General features: G+C 39.1%; 1 protein-coding gene and 1 pseudogene across 2 annotated transcripts in view; one reads left to right on the forward strand and one right to left on the reverse strand.

The window, feature by feature from the left end:
* The first annotated feature begins 232 nt into the window (after nt 1–232).
* The window catches only part of CLYBL (citramalyl-CoA lyase), a 291846-nt gene continuing 273570 nt past the window's right edge, over nt 233–18508 (forward strand). For both annotated transcript variants that reach the window (XM_077158586.1, XM_077158587.1), the window contains exon 1: nt 233–326. In XM_077158586.1, coding sequence (XP_077014701.1) covers nt 265–326 — 62 coding nt within the window. In that variant the 5' untranslated portion in view covers nt 233–264. The remainder of the gene's footprint in view (nt 327–18508) is intronic.
* Nucleotides 8553–12843, reverse strand: LOC143679647 (SIN3-HDAC complex-associated factor pseudogene; annotated as a pseudogene).

Raw genomic sequence — 18508 nt, forward strand, 5'->3', positions numbered from 1 at the left:
CCCCAGAGGGGCAGAGAGCAGAAAATATTCAAGGGACCCAGTTAGGACGGTGACCTTGGGTTCAGCAGGACACACTCTAAACAGGAAGACGTAAGGGGCGTGTAAGGGGGTGGGCGTGGCCACTCGGGGGCGTGGCTAGAGGCGGGGCATGGTGTGGCCGGAACTGAGCCACACCGTGAACTGTCGTGGAGAGAAGTGTGGGCGTGGCGGAGAGGGACGGGGGCGGGCCTAAATGGGAGACGGGGCTGGGCGCACGCTGGGAAGATGGCGCTAAGTCTGCTGAGGAGGGCGGCGCGCGGAGCGGCGGCGGCGGCGCTGCTGAGGCTGTGAGTGCAGGTCCCCAGTCCCCCGCCTTCCGGTTGGGCTTGCGGAGTGTAGGCACCGGTCCTCAGCCCCGCAGGCCTGGTGCGCCCTCCCCGACCCTGGCGGAACTTCCCGGGCAGCCGGGAGCACCCGGCAGGTCCTAAAATTCGCGTGGCCCGGTTGGGCCCTTTGCTTGTGTCGCCGGCGCTCAGAGAGGATCCCTGGTACTGCCCACCCCTCTCCGTTTGGGAGGGCCCTTGATTGAACCGGGAAAACGGGTACACAACATCAGATTCAGTTAATCGGACTCTGTCAACAGAAACCAAAGCTACCCTTCCCCGACAAACGTAAAATATTAACATACGGAAAAGAGTTTAAAAAGTGAATACGGGGATACAGTCTCTAAGAGGCAGCCCCCAGCTGGGGGAAACTCGTGCGGTTAATTGGAATACGTTCCAATCTGTTTGTTTAGCACAGCGGGTCCCAACATTTTTGTTTGTTTGTTTTGGGGTCCCAACATTTTTGATCTCAGGATCCCTTTACAGACACGTAGAAATTGAGCCCCGCCCTCCAAAAGAAGGGATTCTTTTATTGATATATGCATGGTATGGTATTAGAAATTAAAAGGGAAATTTTTAAATTTTTTTCATTTAAAAATAATAAACCCATTAAATTTTGGCATACGTGACTTTTTTTTAACCTTTTTTTATACCTTACATTTTAAATGAAAAATAATTCTATTTTCCGAAACTAAAAAATATCATTAGTGAGAAAAGTGGCATGGTTTTACATTTTTGGTAATCGCTTTTGCTTAATAGAGAACAACTGAATTCTCACATCAGCCGTTTGGTGGAAGTATACAAAAAGTCTGAGCTCAGGCAGATGCAGTTAAATAGTGGGGAAACAGAGGACTTCATACACCCTCTTAAAGGTTCTTGGGGACCTTCAGGTGCCCCCAGACTACACTTTGAGAACCACTGGTCTACCACTTGCCCATTTGCCAACAGTATTCACACATAATCTCATTTGAGTCTCCCAACCACCTGTGAAGAAATCGTGTAGCTTGTTTGTGAAGATGAAGAACCTGAGGCTTAGAACGGTTAAATGACGCTTTCAAAGCCCTGTGACAAGTAGTGGCAGAGCTGGGTTTAGAAACCAAGTCTATGACTCCTGGTCTGGAACTTGTTACGGCTGCTTGCTCTGTGCTTTCAAACTCACCTTTGAGCTATGCCAGGACCCACCTGGTCTTATGCAGCCCACCTTCCCATTTCCTAGACCAGGGCATGGCAAAGGAGATCACCCCTGCGGACAGAGGAGTAGCCTGGTGGTGTACTTCCAGAGGGTTCCTTTTCTGGCCTGTGAAGGGGTCAGCCTCTGTGGCTTGCTCAATAAAGACTCCAGTGACCATATGCAGTCGCCCACTTCTAAGGTGTTTGGGGTCAGCTCACAATGCTCTTCATTTACCTTAGCATCCCAGTTCATTCTCAGCACACCTGCACAAGCTACCAAGAACACGGACATTGCACTGTCATCTCCTTGGCTTCATGAAGCCTACACCTGGGTTTAAATCAGCAAGGGTAGCAATGCCTTCAGAACACACTGGGATAGGAGAAATGAAGGAGCTGCATATCAACTCTTGAAAAAGAGTTGCCGTAATTTCTACCCCAGTTACTTTGTGCTTCTCCAGCTTTAGGCTGTTGGGTCTGCTTCTGGTGGCTTTTTTCTAGGTTCTAGAATATCATCACCATTGCTAATAGGTAGAAACCATTCCTGACCCTTCTTGCCAACCCTCTAACATTTGTTCCTGTTGCAGTGCTGTCCCTGTTGCTTCCCTTCCTGTCTTGTCTCTAGCCATGATGCTCTTTCAATCGTTCTTGAGTCCTTCTTTCTCTCTGGCCTCCACCCATGGAACAATGCCTCAGTTTGTGGGTCCCTGGAACAAGAGCTTCCCCCCCACTGCAGTCCCTGCTGTCTCCCAGCGTGCCCAGACAGTTGGGTCTTTGGTACTGTGCTTACTCTTTAGTGGAGAAATTGATTTGGAAATGTCCAGACAACTCCCAGACAATTTACTTCACCTTTGCTGTTTCTCAGACACATCCAAACTCACTCCCACCCCCTGCTGTTTGCATGACTCTTCACCTTGCCTGGTATGCTCTTCCCAGCTTTCCTCAGAGCCCTTTTGAATGTTGTTCAAGTGTCCCTTTTTCTGTGACACCTTCCCTGACTTCCTGTTTAAAATTGCAATTCCCCCACCCTGTCCATATCACCCGCATTCCTTATTCTCCTTTATTTTATTTTTATCTTTAGCACTTACTACCATATGATATATTTTACTTGTTTATCTTATTTATTGTCTATCTCCCACCAGATTACAAACACCACGAGGCCAGGATTGTTGTTTCTTTTGTTCAGTGCTAGATCCCCAGTGCCTGAAAAGTGCCTGACACAGAATAAGCACTCCATAAATAATTGTCAAATGAATGGAATTCCCAAATATTTTATAAACCCCCCCATTTACCTGACACACTTACATTCTGTACACTTTTCCTTCTAACCAATCTCCTTTTAACACAAAAGCAGTATTCTGTAAAGGCAAGTCCTACAGATAACATCACAACTTCTATGTGGTTGGACTTCTTAAAGTCCTACATGGCCTTGGAAATTGAGCAAGCAAGCATTTGCTTTTGCTGATTCACAATTGAATTTGTCATTTCTCTAATCCGTGTGGTCCTTTTAGCTAAATGGAGTGAATCTCAGCCATTGGTATGTGATGCCTAGCCTGTGGCTGCTATATTGCATTTAAACCACTGTGTGACAAGTACTGCAATAATAAAAAATTGCCACTTGTTAGATTTATTAGAGAGTAGGTATATATAACTTTTGAATTACGGAGCAGATCCACTTGTAGATAAATTCTCCTGATTGTTTGCTAAGATAACTGGGAGAAGCTCAAGAATTTTGGTATATTAAAATATTTGAGGCCAGAACTAAAATTATGTGGTTGTTTTGAGATGCTGCCACTTACAGACACAAGAATACTTACCACATTGTATGTTTCTCAGTTATTGTTATCCTTCTTTGAACAGTTAAGAGATAACCAGGTCTTAATTTTAATGAGTGCTTATATTCAGGAATCTTGACCTTCAGGACAAGATGATATTCTTTTTGGTTGGCTTTGAGGTATACTTTATGTACAATCATAGTCATCCATTTTCAGAGTAAAATTCAGTGAGTTTTGACAAATGCATAGTCATGTTATGACCTTCACAATCATGGTATAGAAAATGTCCCTCACCGCATAAAGTTCCCTCATATGAGTAATTTTGTGGTCAGTATTTTCCTTCACTCCTAACCTGTGTTTTGGTGTTTAACAACTGGCTCTCTTGGAGCTGGAGGTGAGGAGGAGGTAGACTTATTTGTAGCATTTGCTGAGTGGTGTAAATACTCCTACCATGATCAATGACTATTGTAAGTCATGCAATGGATAGTATGCGTTGGTGCCAGCACACCACAGCTACCCTGGTCCCTGGTGATCACTAGAGATTTACCTTTTTTAGTATTTCTTAGAAATGGCATGATGCAGTATGTAGTTTTGTGTCTGGCTTCTTTCAATTAGCATAATCATTTTGAAACTCATCCATATTGCCTGGATCAGTACCTCATCCCTTTTTTATTGCTGATTAGTATTTCTTGTATGGACATAACACAGTTTGTTTAGCCATTCATTATGGATGCTTGAGTTGTTTCAATTTTAGCTAGTATGAATAAAACTGAACAATCAGATACATGTTTGAACACACTATTTTCTTTTTATTGGGAAAATATCTAGCAGTGGGATTGTTGGGTCACATGATAAATATATGTTACAAGAAACTGTCAAACTGCTTTCCAAAATGGCCATACCATTTTACATTTCCATCAACAGTGAATGAGAGTCCAGTTGCTCTTCATACTTGACAACACTTGGTATGGTCCATCTTTAACTTGAACTATCCTAAGAGGTGTGTAGTGGTATCTTATTGCTGTTTTAATTAGCATTTCCCTAATGCTTGATGATACTGAGCATCTTTTCATGTACTTATTTGCCATCTGTGTATCTTCTTTGGTGAAATGTTCAAATATTTTGCTTCCCTCTCTTTTTAAAAATCAGGTTGTCTTTTTGTGATTGAATTGTAAGAGGTATTCAAATATTCTAGCTTCAAGTCCTTTGTCATGTATATGTTTTACAAAAATTTTCTCAAAGGCTTTGGCTTGCCTTTTTATTATCTAAGTGTCCTTTAAGAAAAATTTTTTGAGATTATTTGAAACCTAAAGACAAGTTTCAAAAATAGTATAGGTAATTCCCATATATACTTTAGGCAGCTTCCCTTTATGTTAGCCTCTTAGAAAACCACAGAACATTTATAAAAACTCAGAAATTAACCTTGGTATAATACTATTAACTAAAGTACTGAACCTATTTAGATTTCACCATTTCTCTACTAGTGTCCTTTTTTCTATTCCAGGATCCAGTCCAGGATCTCAAATTGCATTTGATTTTTATGTCTCCTTAGTTTTCTCCAACTGATGTGCTCCTCAGTGTCCTTCTGTTTCATGACTGTGACACTTTTGAAGAATAACTGACATTTATTTTGTAGAATGCCACTTAATTTGGGTTTGTCTGATGTTTTCTCATAATTGGGTTAAAATTATGTATCATTGGGAAGGAGCTCACCTAGGGGGTATCCCTTCACAATGTTTCATGTCAGGGAATTCGTATGTTGATATGTATTTCCCCTCAGCCTAGCCTCTGAGAACCACTAATTTACTTTCTGTTTCTATGGATTTGCACATTTTTTCTTTTGTTGCTCAGATTATTCCTGCTTTGGCCATTGGTAGCTCTTTCAGACTGGCTTCTGTGGCCTTTCAAAAGGTACCCCCCTCCCCGATTCCCTCACCCCTTTTTTTTTTACTTATTTACTTTTGACGCCCCAAGATCTTTTATTTTCCCTGCTTCAACTTGGAATAAATCAGGTCACCCAGGAATGCTGGTTCCTTTTGGTGGAGAATGGTATTTAGAAATCAGGATCTGAGCACTGGCTGTGTGTGTTGCTGCTGGTTGTCTATGCTTCTAGCCCCTTTCAGTGAATAGAGCTAGGAAATACATACGTGTGTGTACCAGTCTATGAATATACCTACGTACCTACCTATCTACCTATCATCTTGCTTGTTTAAACAAAAACTTGAGTCCGTATTGATCCCTATGCTAGTCTTCATTCTAGCATTTGTAACTTCTTTCTCAGACATGGAGAAACCTAGCTTTCATTATCTACAGTGTATTTACTTTTTAATTCAACCCTAATAAACAAAATAGCTACAGAATTCTTAACCCATATCCCTAAGAGAAACAAATTTACCAAGTAGTGTACAGTGCTTATATACAGTTCTTTTTATCTTTAGTCAACGGCCTGTTGTTTTACTTTTTAAATAATGTTTTTTAAATAATGTTTTAAATTTCCTTTAAAAAACTCCTTTGTTCCCCACCCCTTTCCTTGTGGGTATGTGATATATTTGTAATGGACTTAGATGCATTTTCACAATCTGTAGTCTATCTTTTTCACACATGTATACATTGTGGTTGATTTTTTTAAATTTTACGTACAGTAAAATATAATTTTCTGTGGGTTTTTACAAATGCATAAAGTTGTGCCCCTGCCAACACAGTTTCATACATAATAGTTCCATCACCCCAAAAGCTCCCCCATGCTTCTCCTTGATAGATAGCCTCTCCCTTCCCCCAAAGCCTGGCAACCACTGAAGTGTTTTCTTTGCTGATTGTGGTATAAATGGAATCATATGCTATGTAGCCTTTTGTATCTGGCTTCTTTCAATAGCAAAAATGTATATAAGATTCATCCATATGAATCAGCTTTTAAATTACTGAGTAATATTCCATAATAATATATTTACTATGGTTTGTTTATACATCCACTGATTTTCAGTTTTTGGCAATTATAAATAAAGTTTTCATAATGTTTCATGTTAAGTATTTGTTTGGATGTGTTTTAACTCCCCTTTGGTAGATACCATAGGAATGTGACTTCTAGGTCATATGTTAGTTAACATGTCTTTTGAGAGGCAAAATTGTAATTTTTATGAAGTCCAAATTATGATTTTCTTCTTTTATAATTCATGCTTTTTTATGTCCTATTTCAGAAATCTTTTATCTAACCCAGGGTCACTAAAATTTTATTTTGTGTATTATTCTAGAAGTACATTTTAAGCTCTTACATTTAGGTCTGTGATTTATATGAGTGATTTAGCTCTGTGATTCATATGCTAGATATCAATTATATTGTGTCAGCTGAGTCAAGGTTCCTTTTTTTGCATATAGCTATCCATTGTCCCAGAACCCTTTATTGAAAAACAGTCCTTTCTTCACTTTTGTGAAAAATGAATAGTCTATATTTGTATGGGTCTCTTTTTGGATTCTGTTGTATTCCATTGATCTACATGTATATTTTTATGACAGTATCACACAGACTTGATTACTGTAGCTTTATGAGTCTTAAAATAAGATGTATTCCTTGTTCTTTTTCAAAAAAGATAGTTTGCATTTCCACATAAAGTTTAGCATCAGCTTGTTTATTTCTACAAAAAAACCTGTGGAGATTTTGATTGGAATTGCATTGAATCTATACATCAGTTTGGGAAGAAATGATATTTTAACAATATGAGTCTGCCAATCTATGAGCAGGGTGTATTTCTCCATTAATTTAGTTCTTCTTTAATGTTTTCTAACCATCTTTTACAGTTTTTAGGTACAAGTATTCTATGTCTTTTGTCAAATTTATGCCTAAGTATTCTATATTGATATGTATTTCATATCAATGAAATGGTATATTTTTCAATGAGAAACTGATTGCACATTGCTAGTATATAAAAATGCAGTTGAATTTTGCATATTGAGTTTTTATTTTGCAACCATCCTGAACTCTCCTATTAGTTCTAATAGGTTTTTCCGAATACTTTTTTCTTTTTTTTTTGCAATGGGCAGGCTCTGGTAATCGAACCTGGGTCTCTGACATGGCAGGCTAGAATTCTGCCACTGATTTACCATTGCACTGCCCTCTAATAGCTTTTTGTAGATTCATAGGATTTTTTTTTCTTCTAGTAGAATTTTACTTTAAATATTGAAAAGAAAAAAAACCTAATAGGTTAAAACAAGTCAAACACTCACTCTACCTTTACTTCAGATAAAACCTTTACAAAGGTCAACTGAAGTAATCCAGAGCTAAAACTGAATTGTGCAGATTTTCAATATAGTCGCCAAACAGTCATATAACACAAACAAAAATCAATTATATACACACTAGGCAAGCCCTCTAAGAAATGTGCCCCAAGAAACATTAACCTTTGTTTTGTGCCCTCCTGAAGACTTGCACACTTTATTTTTCAGACATTTTTAATAGTGTGTGTTCTCTACTATGTGGTAATGCCTTGGTACTATTCTTAGAGGATCACTTATCCTGAGGCCTTACCATTTCTCCAAGAGGAGCTTTGATTGTGCTTTAGAAGTTTCATATAAATTACAATTTTATCAAATATTAAATGGAGGTGATACAGAATGCAACATATTTGTAGGAGTATATTTAGTAATTATTTTTTCTTTCAAGGTATTTGCACCAGAAAGCTTAGTCTGTACTGCTTAATACGCAGTAGTACAGGTTTGAATAATCAGAACCTTGGAAGACCTTAATATTTCAAAATAATTAGCAAATACCTCTAGGGGCAAGTCCATTTTATTGAATTATGACAAATTTACTATCATGAGGGAAAACAAGTGTATCCAGCAATCTTTTAAAAAATACCCCAACCACTGCTTCTAAGTATGGAAAAGACTAAAACTACATAAGGCTTGTCACACAGCAATTCCCATCTCTGTCCTCTGAAATTCCCCTAATCTCATTCATGGGAAAGGGATTTTAAAAAAAGACTTAAAGAGCACTTTATAGCAACAGTCAGCTTTCCTATGAAATACTCAGCATCTTAAATATTATATACACTTCTCTTTTTCTTTTAGTAAGCTAGACACTGGCTTCAGAATTTTTGGAACTGGGGGGAAAATAACCCATTCAAAACCATTCTAAATATTGTCTTTTGGCAGAATAGCAAGTATCCAAGTTAAAAATAGGAGGGTCACTTTGTTGCTTTGATGTCTTTCCAAGAAAAAAAAATTTTTTTGTTTGCCTTGTACATATAAACCTCAGTCACCACTCCTGACTGGAGATGAGTAGAGGCTCTGGCTGCTGCTCCATGGCTTCTCAGCAGCTATTTTCGTATTGCTGCAGTAAGGCTTGAATAGGTGTGTGTCAATGAGGACTTCCCCAAAATGGCCTTTATAGATAATCCCACTACATATTTTCTGTCATTTCCAGTATGTGAGATCTAAAAAGGAAAAGACTGGTGTTCTGTTAGAGCCAGAAGCCATCTCAGTATCTGAGCCATTATCTGACTGGTTACCGTAACAAGGAGATTGGGCTGGGGAGGCACTTGAGGTGGCACTGTGAGCATCAGAATTGTGACATTTAAATTCTTTCTGCAGTTTACTAATCTGGTTGTTTTTTGTCCTGGTTCCAGACAGAGTTTTCACTTTCTTTGGTTTCAATGTAGTCTTTAGACTGGGTTCTGCCCTTGCATCTACCACAATTCCATTTTTCTTTTCTTTTTTGATTCTGCTGGCAGCTCTTCCAACTTTTCACAAGCAAGACACAGGCATTGCAGATATCTCCTGAATGAGTCTCATGCAACCCAAAACAGCTCTGGAAGTCCTTTTCATAGCATTTACTGTCAGTGAATTAAGAGCTGGAGGATTTAGCCCTACAAATACAGCAGCCCTCTATATTTTGGTACATCTTTGGCTTGTAAAGCCAAACATCTTTTCTTCTGGGCAGTAGTCTTCCAAAAGCAGCTGTTCCACGCACAATAATGTTGAGGTGCAAACCGCACGCCAGGCCAGCCCCCCTCCAGTCGCTCCCTTCTCCTCAACTGCCTTCTCCATGGGACTTTATTTATTTATTTTTTTTAACATGGGCAGGCACCGGGAATCAAACCTGGGTCTCCGGCACGGCAGGCGAGAACTCTGCCTGCTGAGTTACCATGGCCCGCCCCCTCCATAGGATTTTATATATGAACAGACAGGTCACTTGTAAGTAAGACAGTTTGCTTCTTGTTTTTCAATCCGTGCACTGTTTTCTTATTTATTAACTCTCAATTCCATTCTAATGCCGTAGTTGTTGATATTGTGCCTGCATCACACTGTTTTGATTACTGTAGCTTTCTAGTAAGTTATTTTTTATTTTTAATATTTTTTATTGTGAAATATATATAATAAAAACAGTAAATTTCCAAGAGCATTTTAACAGATTTTAAAGTTTGTGGGTTACAGGTCCATGATTTTTCATTTTTTTCTTCTAGCTGCTCTAAGACACTGGAAACCAAAAGAAATATATAACAGTCCAGCCATCATATTCATTTGCTAAATCCTAACTTCTCTGTCATACTCCTCTTTTTTTTTTTTTTTAATGAATGATAACATCTATACAGAAAAGCAATAAATTTCAAAGTACATCACAACAATTAGTTGTAGGGCAGATTTCAGAGTTTGGTATGGGTTACAATTCCTCAATTTTAGGTTTTTACTTCTAGTTACTCTAAGATACTGGAGACTAAAAGAAATACCAATATAATGATTCAGCAGTCATACTCATTTGTTAAATCCAGCCTTCTCTGTATAACTCCACTATCACCTTTGATCTTTCTCCCACTCTTTAGGGGTATTTGGGCTATGCCCATTCTAGCTCACATCCCAACCAACAATGAATGAGGATTCTTACTTCTCTTCATCTTTGCCAACACTGATCGTTGTCTGTCTTTTTTATTATAGCCATCCTAGTGGGTATAAAATGGTTTTAATTTGTATTTCCCTGATGACTAATGATGTGGAACCTCTTTTCATGTGCTTATTGGCCATTTATATATCTTTCTTGGAGAAATATCTATTCAAATCCTTCGCCCATTTTTAAATAGCGTTTTCTTTTCATGGTTGAGTTGTAAGAGTTCTTTATATATATATATCCTTACCAGATACATGATTTGCAAATATTTTCTCCCATTCTGTGGGCTGTTTTTTTTTTTTTTTCACTATCTTGTGTATCCTTTGAAGTATAAAATATTTCTATTTTGATGAACTCCCGTTTATCAATTTTTTCTTTGGTTCCTTGGGCTTTTGGTATCATATCTAAGAAACCTTTGCCTAATCCAGGGACACAAAGATTTCACCTGTTTTCCTCTAAGAGTTTTATAATTTTAGATCTTACACTAACTCTTTCATCCTTTTTTTTTTTTTGGCATGGGCAGGCACCAGAAACCGAACCCATGTCTCCAGCATGGCGGGTGAGAGCTCTGCCTGCTGAGCCACTGTGACCCACCCTCTTTCATCCATTTTGAGTTATTTTTCATATGTGGTCTGAGGTGGGGGAGTCCAGAGTCATTCTTTTGCATTTGGGTATCCAGCTCTCCCAGAACCATTTGTTGAAAAGATATTCTTACTCCATTGCATTTTCTTGGAAATCAATTGCCTATAAATGTGTGGGTTTATTTCTAGACACTTAATTCTATTCCATTTATCTACTGTATATCTTAATACTAGTATTACACAGTGTTGATTACTGATTACTACCTTTGTAATAAATTTTGAAATCAGGAAATATGAGTCCTCCAAATTTGTTCTTTTTTTTTTCTTTTCAAGATTGACCTTTCTTTCTTTTTCTTTTCTTTGTGTTAGAGATGTTGTGGGTTTACAGAAACATCATGTAGAAATATAGGGTTCCCATATATCCCCTATTATTAATACCTTGCATTGAAGTGGTACCTGTGTTATAATTCATGGAAGCACATTTTTATAGTTGTACTACTAACAATTTAAACCATTGTCCATGGTTTAAATTAGGATTGCTTGTTTGTGTTGTACAGTTATATGGTTTTGTTTTTGTTTTGTTTTGTTTTTTAATTTTTATTCTGGTAACATATACACTACAAAAAAATTCCCATTGAAAATTCTGGTACAGTGTCGAATAACAGTGGTGGCAACAGGCATCCTTGTTTTATTCCTTATCTTGGAGGAGGCTTTTGGTCTTTCACTATTGAGTAGGAGGTTGGCTGTGAGTTTTTTCATAAATTCCCTTTTTCTGTTGGGAAAATTTCCTTCTATTCCTAGTGCTCTAAGTGTTTTTGTCAGTAAGGGGTGCTGGATTTTGCCTTTTTTTCATCAGTTAAGAACATCATGTGGTTTTTGTCCATTCTTTTTACATTGTTGTGCTGGTTGGAAATGATGCATGTACCCTAGAAAAACCATGTTTTAATCCTAATCCCAGTTTGTAAAGGCAGCCGTTTCTTCTAATCCCTATTCAGTATCGTATGTTTGAAACTGTAATTAGATCATCTCCCTGGAGAAGTGATTCAATCAAGAGTGGTTGTTAAACTGGATTAGCTGAAGGCTTGTCTGCACCCATTTGGGTGAGTCTTCATTAGTTTCTGAAGTCCTATAAAAGAGGAAACATTTTGGAGAAAGAGAGATTCAGAAAGAGCAGAGAACAACATAGCCACAAGAAGTAGAGCCCACCAGCCAGCGACCTTTGGAGATGAAGAAGGAAAATGCCTCCTGGGGAGTGTCATAAAACAGGAAGCCAGGAGAAGAAGCTAGCAGATGACGCCATGTTCACCATGTACCTTTTCAGATGAGAGAGAAACTCTGACTGTGTTCACCATGTGCCCTTCCACTTGAGAGAGAGAGACCTTGAACTTCATTGGCCTTCTTGAACCAAAGTATCTTTCCCTGGATGCCTTTGATGAGACATTTCTATAGACTTGCTTTAACTGGGACATTTTCTTGGCCTTAGAACTGTAAACAAACCACTCATTAAATTCTCCTTTTTAAAAGCCATTGTATTTTTGGTATATTGCATTCTGGCAGCTAGCAAACTAGAACAGTTGTATATTCATATTCATTGATTTTCTTGTGTTGAACCACCTTGCATGCCAGGAATGGATCCCACTTGGTCAAGGTGTATAATTCTTTTGATGTGCTGTTGGATTTGGTTTGCTAGTGTTTTGTTGATGATTTTTACATCTATGTTCATAAGAAATAATGGTCTGACTTCTGGGAAGATGGCCGAATATACTAGCTTGAGCTTAGCCCTGCTCCACGGAAAAGTTAGAGAAGAGACAGGAGAGTGACTGAGGTGGCAATTTGGGAGTGCGGCTGACCTGGGAGAGCCTTCTGCACCACATGCAGCATCCCTGGTTGCAGAGGCTGAGGGACTGCGAGGCAGAAAGCTGGAGCCTGACATGGAGGTACAGAGCCACAGAGCCCACAGGAGTGCATGGTCAGGAGCCCAGGACTAGGAAGTAAGCCAGGCCACATTCCTTGGACACACTACCCTTACCAACACAGCCCCGTAACTGGTGACTCATCCCACATGCCCCACACCCAAACCCCATCACCCTCTCCCATTCCCCATGCTTACCCACCCCACCAGCCCCCAGTGCACATACCTGCCCACATCCCTAACCCAAGTGCAGCCCAACCCACCTCTCCTGCATGCCTTCTGAGCAATACCTCCCCATCCCTGTTCCCTGCAGGCTGTTACCATAAAGACTGTGGGCACCAACCTCCATACGTAGGCTACCCCTGCTGCCCCTCTGCCCTCCGCCCCTTCACCCATAGTGTCACATAGCATCACTCCACCCCATCTGAGCTCTGCACATCCGTTTATGGCACTCCCAGGCCCACGCATGTGCTCGGGCCCCCAGTCACATCATTCAGTTCTGGGAACCACACTTTACAACAGTCCTGGAATTGTTCTTGTGCATGGCCCTTAGCCACACTTCCCAGCTCTGAGAAAGTGCTGACTTGCACAGCTGGGTCACATCTGCCCCCAATCCATGAAGGCATAATGCCGACCTGCTGCCACAGCTGTATGCATGCACACAAAAGGCTCCATGCCTTAGACCAGTGCACACCAGGTTTATGTCCCCCAGACTGGTGCACCTGCACAGCTACATCCTCCCTGGCCACTGGGCACCCACATTCACAAGCATAAGGGTAACATCCCCAACCTTCAGGACCTGTACCTTGTCCTGAAACAAATCACCACATTGAGTGCCTACCCTCTGCCCCGCACCCTGCTGTACAACCACCCCACAAACACAAAGCCTTAGACTACTGAAAGAAATCAACTCCCAAAGTAAATCAATCAAGATATTTACATGCCACGAAGACAACAGAAAATCACTAAGCATGTCACAATGCAGATAGATCTAGCCCTGCCAAATGACCAAATTAAAACACCAGAGGAGACACAGATGCTGGAACAACTGATCAAAGATGTTAATACAACACTACTTAATAAAATAAGTGGAATAGCAAATGACATAAAGGAGATCAAGAAGATAGTAAAAGAGCAGAAAGAGGAATTTGAAAGAATAAATAGAAAAATAGCAGATATCACAGAGATTAAAGACTCTGTTGACTAAATAAAGAACATACTAGAGGTACACAACACTAGATTTGAAGAAACAGAAGAAAGAATAAGTGATATAGAGGAAAGGATAATTGACTTTGAAGACTCAAAACAGCACCCGGCAAAAATGATGGAAAAAACTGGATGAGAATTCAAGGAAATGATAGACAAACCAAGCACACAAATATAAGAATCATTGGTGTCCCAGAAGGAGAAGAGAGGAGTAAAGGACTAGGAAGAGTAGTTGAAGATATAATGGGGGAAAACTTCCCAACCCTCATAAAGGATATAAATGTATAAGTCAAAGAAGCCCAAAGAACTCCAAACAGAATAAATCCAAATAGCCCTTCTCTGAGACACATACTAATCAGTCAGTCAAATGTTGAAGAGAAGCAGAAAATCCTGAAAGCAGAAAGAGAAAAACAATATATTACATACAAGGGAAACCAAATAAGACTGAGTTCAGACTACTCAACTAGCACCCTGGAGGCAGGAGGCAATGGTATGATATAGTCAAGATCCTGAAAGAGAAGGTTTCCAGCCAAGAATTCTGTACCCAGCCAAATTGTCCTTCAAAATTGAGGGAGAGATTAAAGTTTTCACAGACAAAGAAGTCCTGAAAGACTTTGTTAACAAGAGACCAGCCCTACAAGAAATACTAAAAGGAGTTCTGCTGGCTGGGAAAAAAAAGAAAAAAGACTGGAGAGGGAGGTCTGGAGGAGGGCACAGAATTGAAGAGTACCACTAAGGGTAATTTAAAGCATAAAAGAGAAAGAGGGAAAAGATGTAGATCTGAAAAATAAAATAAAAAAGATAAGATGATGGCATCAAGAAACACATTTTCATTAATAACTTTGAATGTTAACAGACTAAACTTAGCAATTAAAAGATACAGATAGGCAGAAGCTATATGCTGTTTACAAGAGACTCATCTTAGACACAAGGATACAAATAGATTGAAAGTGAAGGGATGGAAAAGGATTTTCCATGCAAGTTGTAACCAAAAGAAAGCAGGCATAGCTGTACTAATATTGGACAAAATAGACTTTAAATGTAAAGACATCATAAAAGACAAAGAAAGACACTATATACTAAATAAAGGGTCAATTCACCAAGAAGATATAACAATCATAAATGTTTATGCCCCCAATCAAGGAGCTCCAAAGTACATGAGATAGACATTGGCAAAACTGAAGGGAGCAATAGATGTTTCAACAATAATAGTGGGACACTTCAGTACACCATTGTCCTCTATAGATAGAACAACTAGACAGAAGATCAACAAGAAAACAGAGAAGTTAAATAACTTGATAAATGAATTAGAGCTAACAGACATATATAAGTCATTGCATCCCAAGCACAAGGTTATACATTCTTCTCTAGTGCTCATGGAACATTCTCCAGGATACATCATACACTGGGGCACAAAACAGGTCTTTATTAATATAAAAATATTGAAATTACTCAAAGCACTTTCTCTGATCACAATGAGATGAAGCTGAATCTCAATAACCATCAAAGAACGAGAACATTCACAAATATATGGAAATTAAATAACACACTCTTACACAACCAGTGGGTCAAATAAGAAATTGCTAGAGAAATCAGTAGCTATCTGGAGATGAATGAAAATGAGAATACAACTTATCAGAACTTATGGGATGGGGCAAAGGCTGTGCTGAGAGGGAAATTTATTGCCCTAAATGCCTATATTAAAAAGCAGGAAAGAGCAAAAATCGAGGACATAACAGGAAACCTGGAGGAACTTAAAGTTCAGCAAACTAACCCCAAAGCGAAGAGAAGAGAAATAACAAAGATTAAAGCAGAGATAAATGAATGTGAGAACAAAAGAACAGTAGAAAGGATCAATAAAATCAAAAGTTGGTTCTTTGAGAAAATCAGTAAAATTGATGGGCCACTAGCAAGACTGACAAAGAAGAAATAGGATGCAAATAAACAAAATCAGAAATGAGAAGGGGTGCATTGCCACAGACCTTGAAGAAATAAATCATAAGAGGATACTGTGAACAACCATTCGCCAACAACTAGACAACTTAGATGAAATGGACAGATTCCTGGAGACACACAAACAAGCTACGCTGACTCAGGAAGAAATAGGTCTCAGCAAACCAATCAGAAGTAAAGAGATTCAATCAGTCATCAAAAATCTTCCTACAGAGAAAAGCCCGGGGCCAGATGGCTTCACAGGGGAATTTTAGCAAACAATCCATAAAGAACTAAGACCAATCCTGCTCAAACTTTTCCAAAAAATTGAGGAAAGAGGAACTCTACCTAACTCATTTTATGAGGCTAATATCATTCTCATACCAAAACCACGTGAAGATGCTGTAAGAAAGGGAAACTACAGGCCAATCTCCCTAATGAGTATAGATGCAAAAATTCTCAATAAAATATTAGCAAATTGAATCCAGCAGCACATTAAAAGAATTATACACAATGACCAAGTGGGTTTTATACCAGGAATGCAAGGATTCTTCAATACAAGAAAACCAATTAATGTAATACAACACATTAACAAATCAAAAGGGAAAAATCACATGATCATCTCGATTGATGCTGAAATAGCATTTGACAAAATTCAGCATAATTTTCTGATAAAAACACTACAAAAGATAGAATCAAAAGTAATTGCTTCAATATGATAAAAGGAATGTATGAAAAACCGATAGCCAGCATCAAACTCAATGGAGAGAGACTGAAGCCTTTCCCCCTAAGATCAGGTACAAGACAAGGATGCCCACTGTCGCCACTGTTATTCAGCATTTTGCTACTTGGAAGATCCTGAGAAATCTCCAGCAAAGTTACTTGCACTAATAAACAAATTCAGCAAGGTGGCAGGATATAAAATTAATGTGCAAAAATCAGTAACATTTTTATACACAAGCAATGACCTAGCTGAGGAGTCAGTTAAGGAAAAAATTCCATTCAAAATAGCAACTAGAAGAATCAAATACTTAGGAATGAACTTAACTAGGGATGTAAAGGACTTGTACACAGAAAACTATATAACATTGCTAAAAGAAACATGTCCCACTGATTAACACTGGAAATATGAATGAATTCTCATAAGAATTACTTCAAAGATATGATTCTTATGTAAAGAGTGTTTAAGTCCAGGGTACAGGGGGAAACTGCTATTGCATGCTATGAGCTCTATTCAAAAGGAAACTGTCAGCACTATCACAGCAATAGCAGAGGTAAATAATGGAGTGAGGGACAAGAGTTAAGAGGAGGTTTAGATTTCCTATTTGGCGAGGGTGTATTTATTGGTTTTCTGTCTCTTGGAAACAATGAAATTATCTAAAATTGAGAATGTTGATGAGCTGTGGACTTTGGGCCCTCTACATGATGCCGATGAATGCGGGTGGCTGAAGGATGCACTGACAGTGAAGTAGATTGGTGAACGATGGTGTATACTTATGAACAAAGGTTGTGCTGCTACAAAAAGGAACAATATCATGAGGCATGCAACGATGTGAATGAACATGTGGGACATTTGGTGAGACAAAATAAGCCAGAAACAAAAAAACAACAATGGTACGATCACCTTTAGAAAACACTTATAAGAAACAGGGGCCTAGATTGTAAGCTTTGAGAGCAGATACATTAAGTCCAGAGTGGTGATTATTATTTCTGGATTTTGAGAGGCTGTCTTATATATGTAACCTGGTATTTAGAGATAAGAATGAAGCCAAACAGGTTGGGGTTAAAGTAATTTGGAACATAGGAGTAAGGAAGACAGTGCTTATATTTTAGAACCACACATATTATGAAGTAAGGTTTATTTGACCTGGAATTGAAATTTTCTGTAGTGCATAATCTAATTCAACCTATCTGTATAGCCCATTTGAACAACTGAAACACAGGGAGCACAGACTAAGAAAGAGGTCCTTGAATCCTGTATAGATTATTGTAATGCCTGGAAACATCCTAGAGTATATTAAGCAGAAAATCAAAAAGTACTGGCACAGTCCTCTGAGGGAGGGGAGAAAGAATATGGAACTATTAAACCTTACCATCAGGGAATCCCCTGATACTGTGTCAAACTTTAGGTATATCCAAATCAATAGGCCATGCCCTCGTTGAGGAGGCTTACTCTTGTGAAGCTTATGTAGGTAGTGGAGAAGCTTAGACTACCTATAGGCATGCCTAAGAGTTGCTTCTGGAGGACCTCTGTTGTTGCTCAGAGGTGGCCTCAGTCTCTCTAAGCCCAACTCTGCAAGTGAAATCATTGCCCTCCCCCCTACATGGAACATGACATCCAGGGTGAAAGTCTCCCTGGTGACCTGGGAGATGACTCCTAGGGATGAAGCCAGGCCTGGTACCATGGAATCAACAATTCCATCCTGACCAAAAGGGGGCAAAGAAGTGTAATTAATAAAGTATCAGTGGCAGAGAGAGTTCAAATAGAGTCGAGAGGCTACTCTGGAGGTTGCTCTTATGCAAGCTTCAGGTAGACCTTGCTACTTATCATAACCTGCCAACCCCAACCAGGACCATGCCAGTCAATTCTAAAGAACACCTTGGGCAATATCTAAGATTCCACAAGGCCTTCCTGGCAATGTGGGACAGAAATCCTAGAATGAGCTGAGACTCAGCATCAAGGGATTGAGAAAACCTTT

The sequence above is a fragment of the Tamandua tetradactyla genome, chromosome 4 (assembly GCF_023851605.1).
Source record: "Tamandua tetradactyla isolate mTamTet1 chromosome 4, mTamTet1.pri, whole genome shotgun sequence".
NCBI lineage: Eukaryota > Metazoa > Chordata > Mammalia > Pilosa > Myrmecophagidae > Tamandua > Tamandua tetradactyla.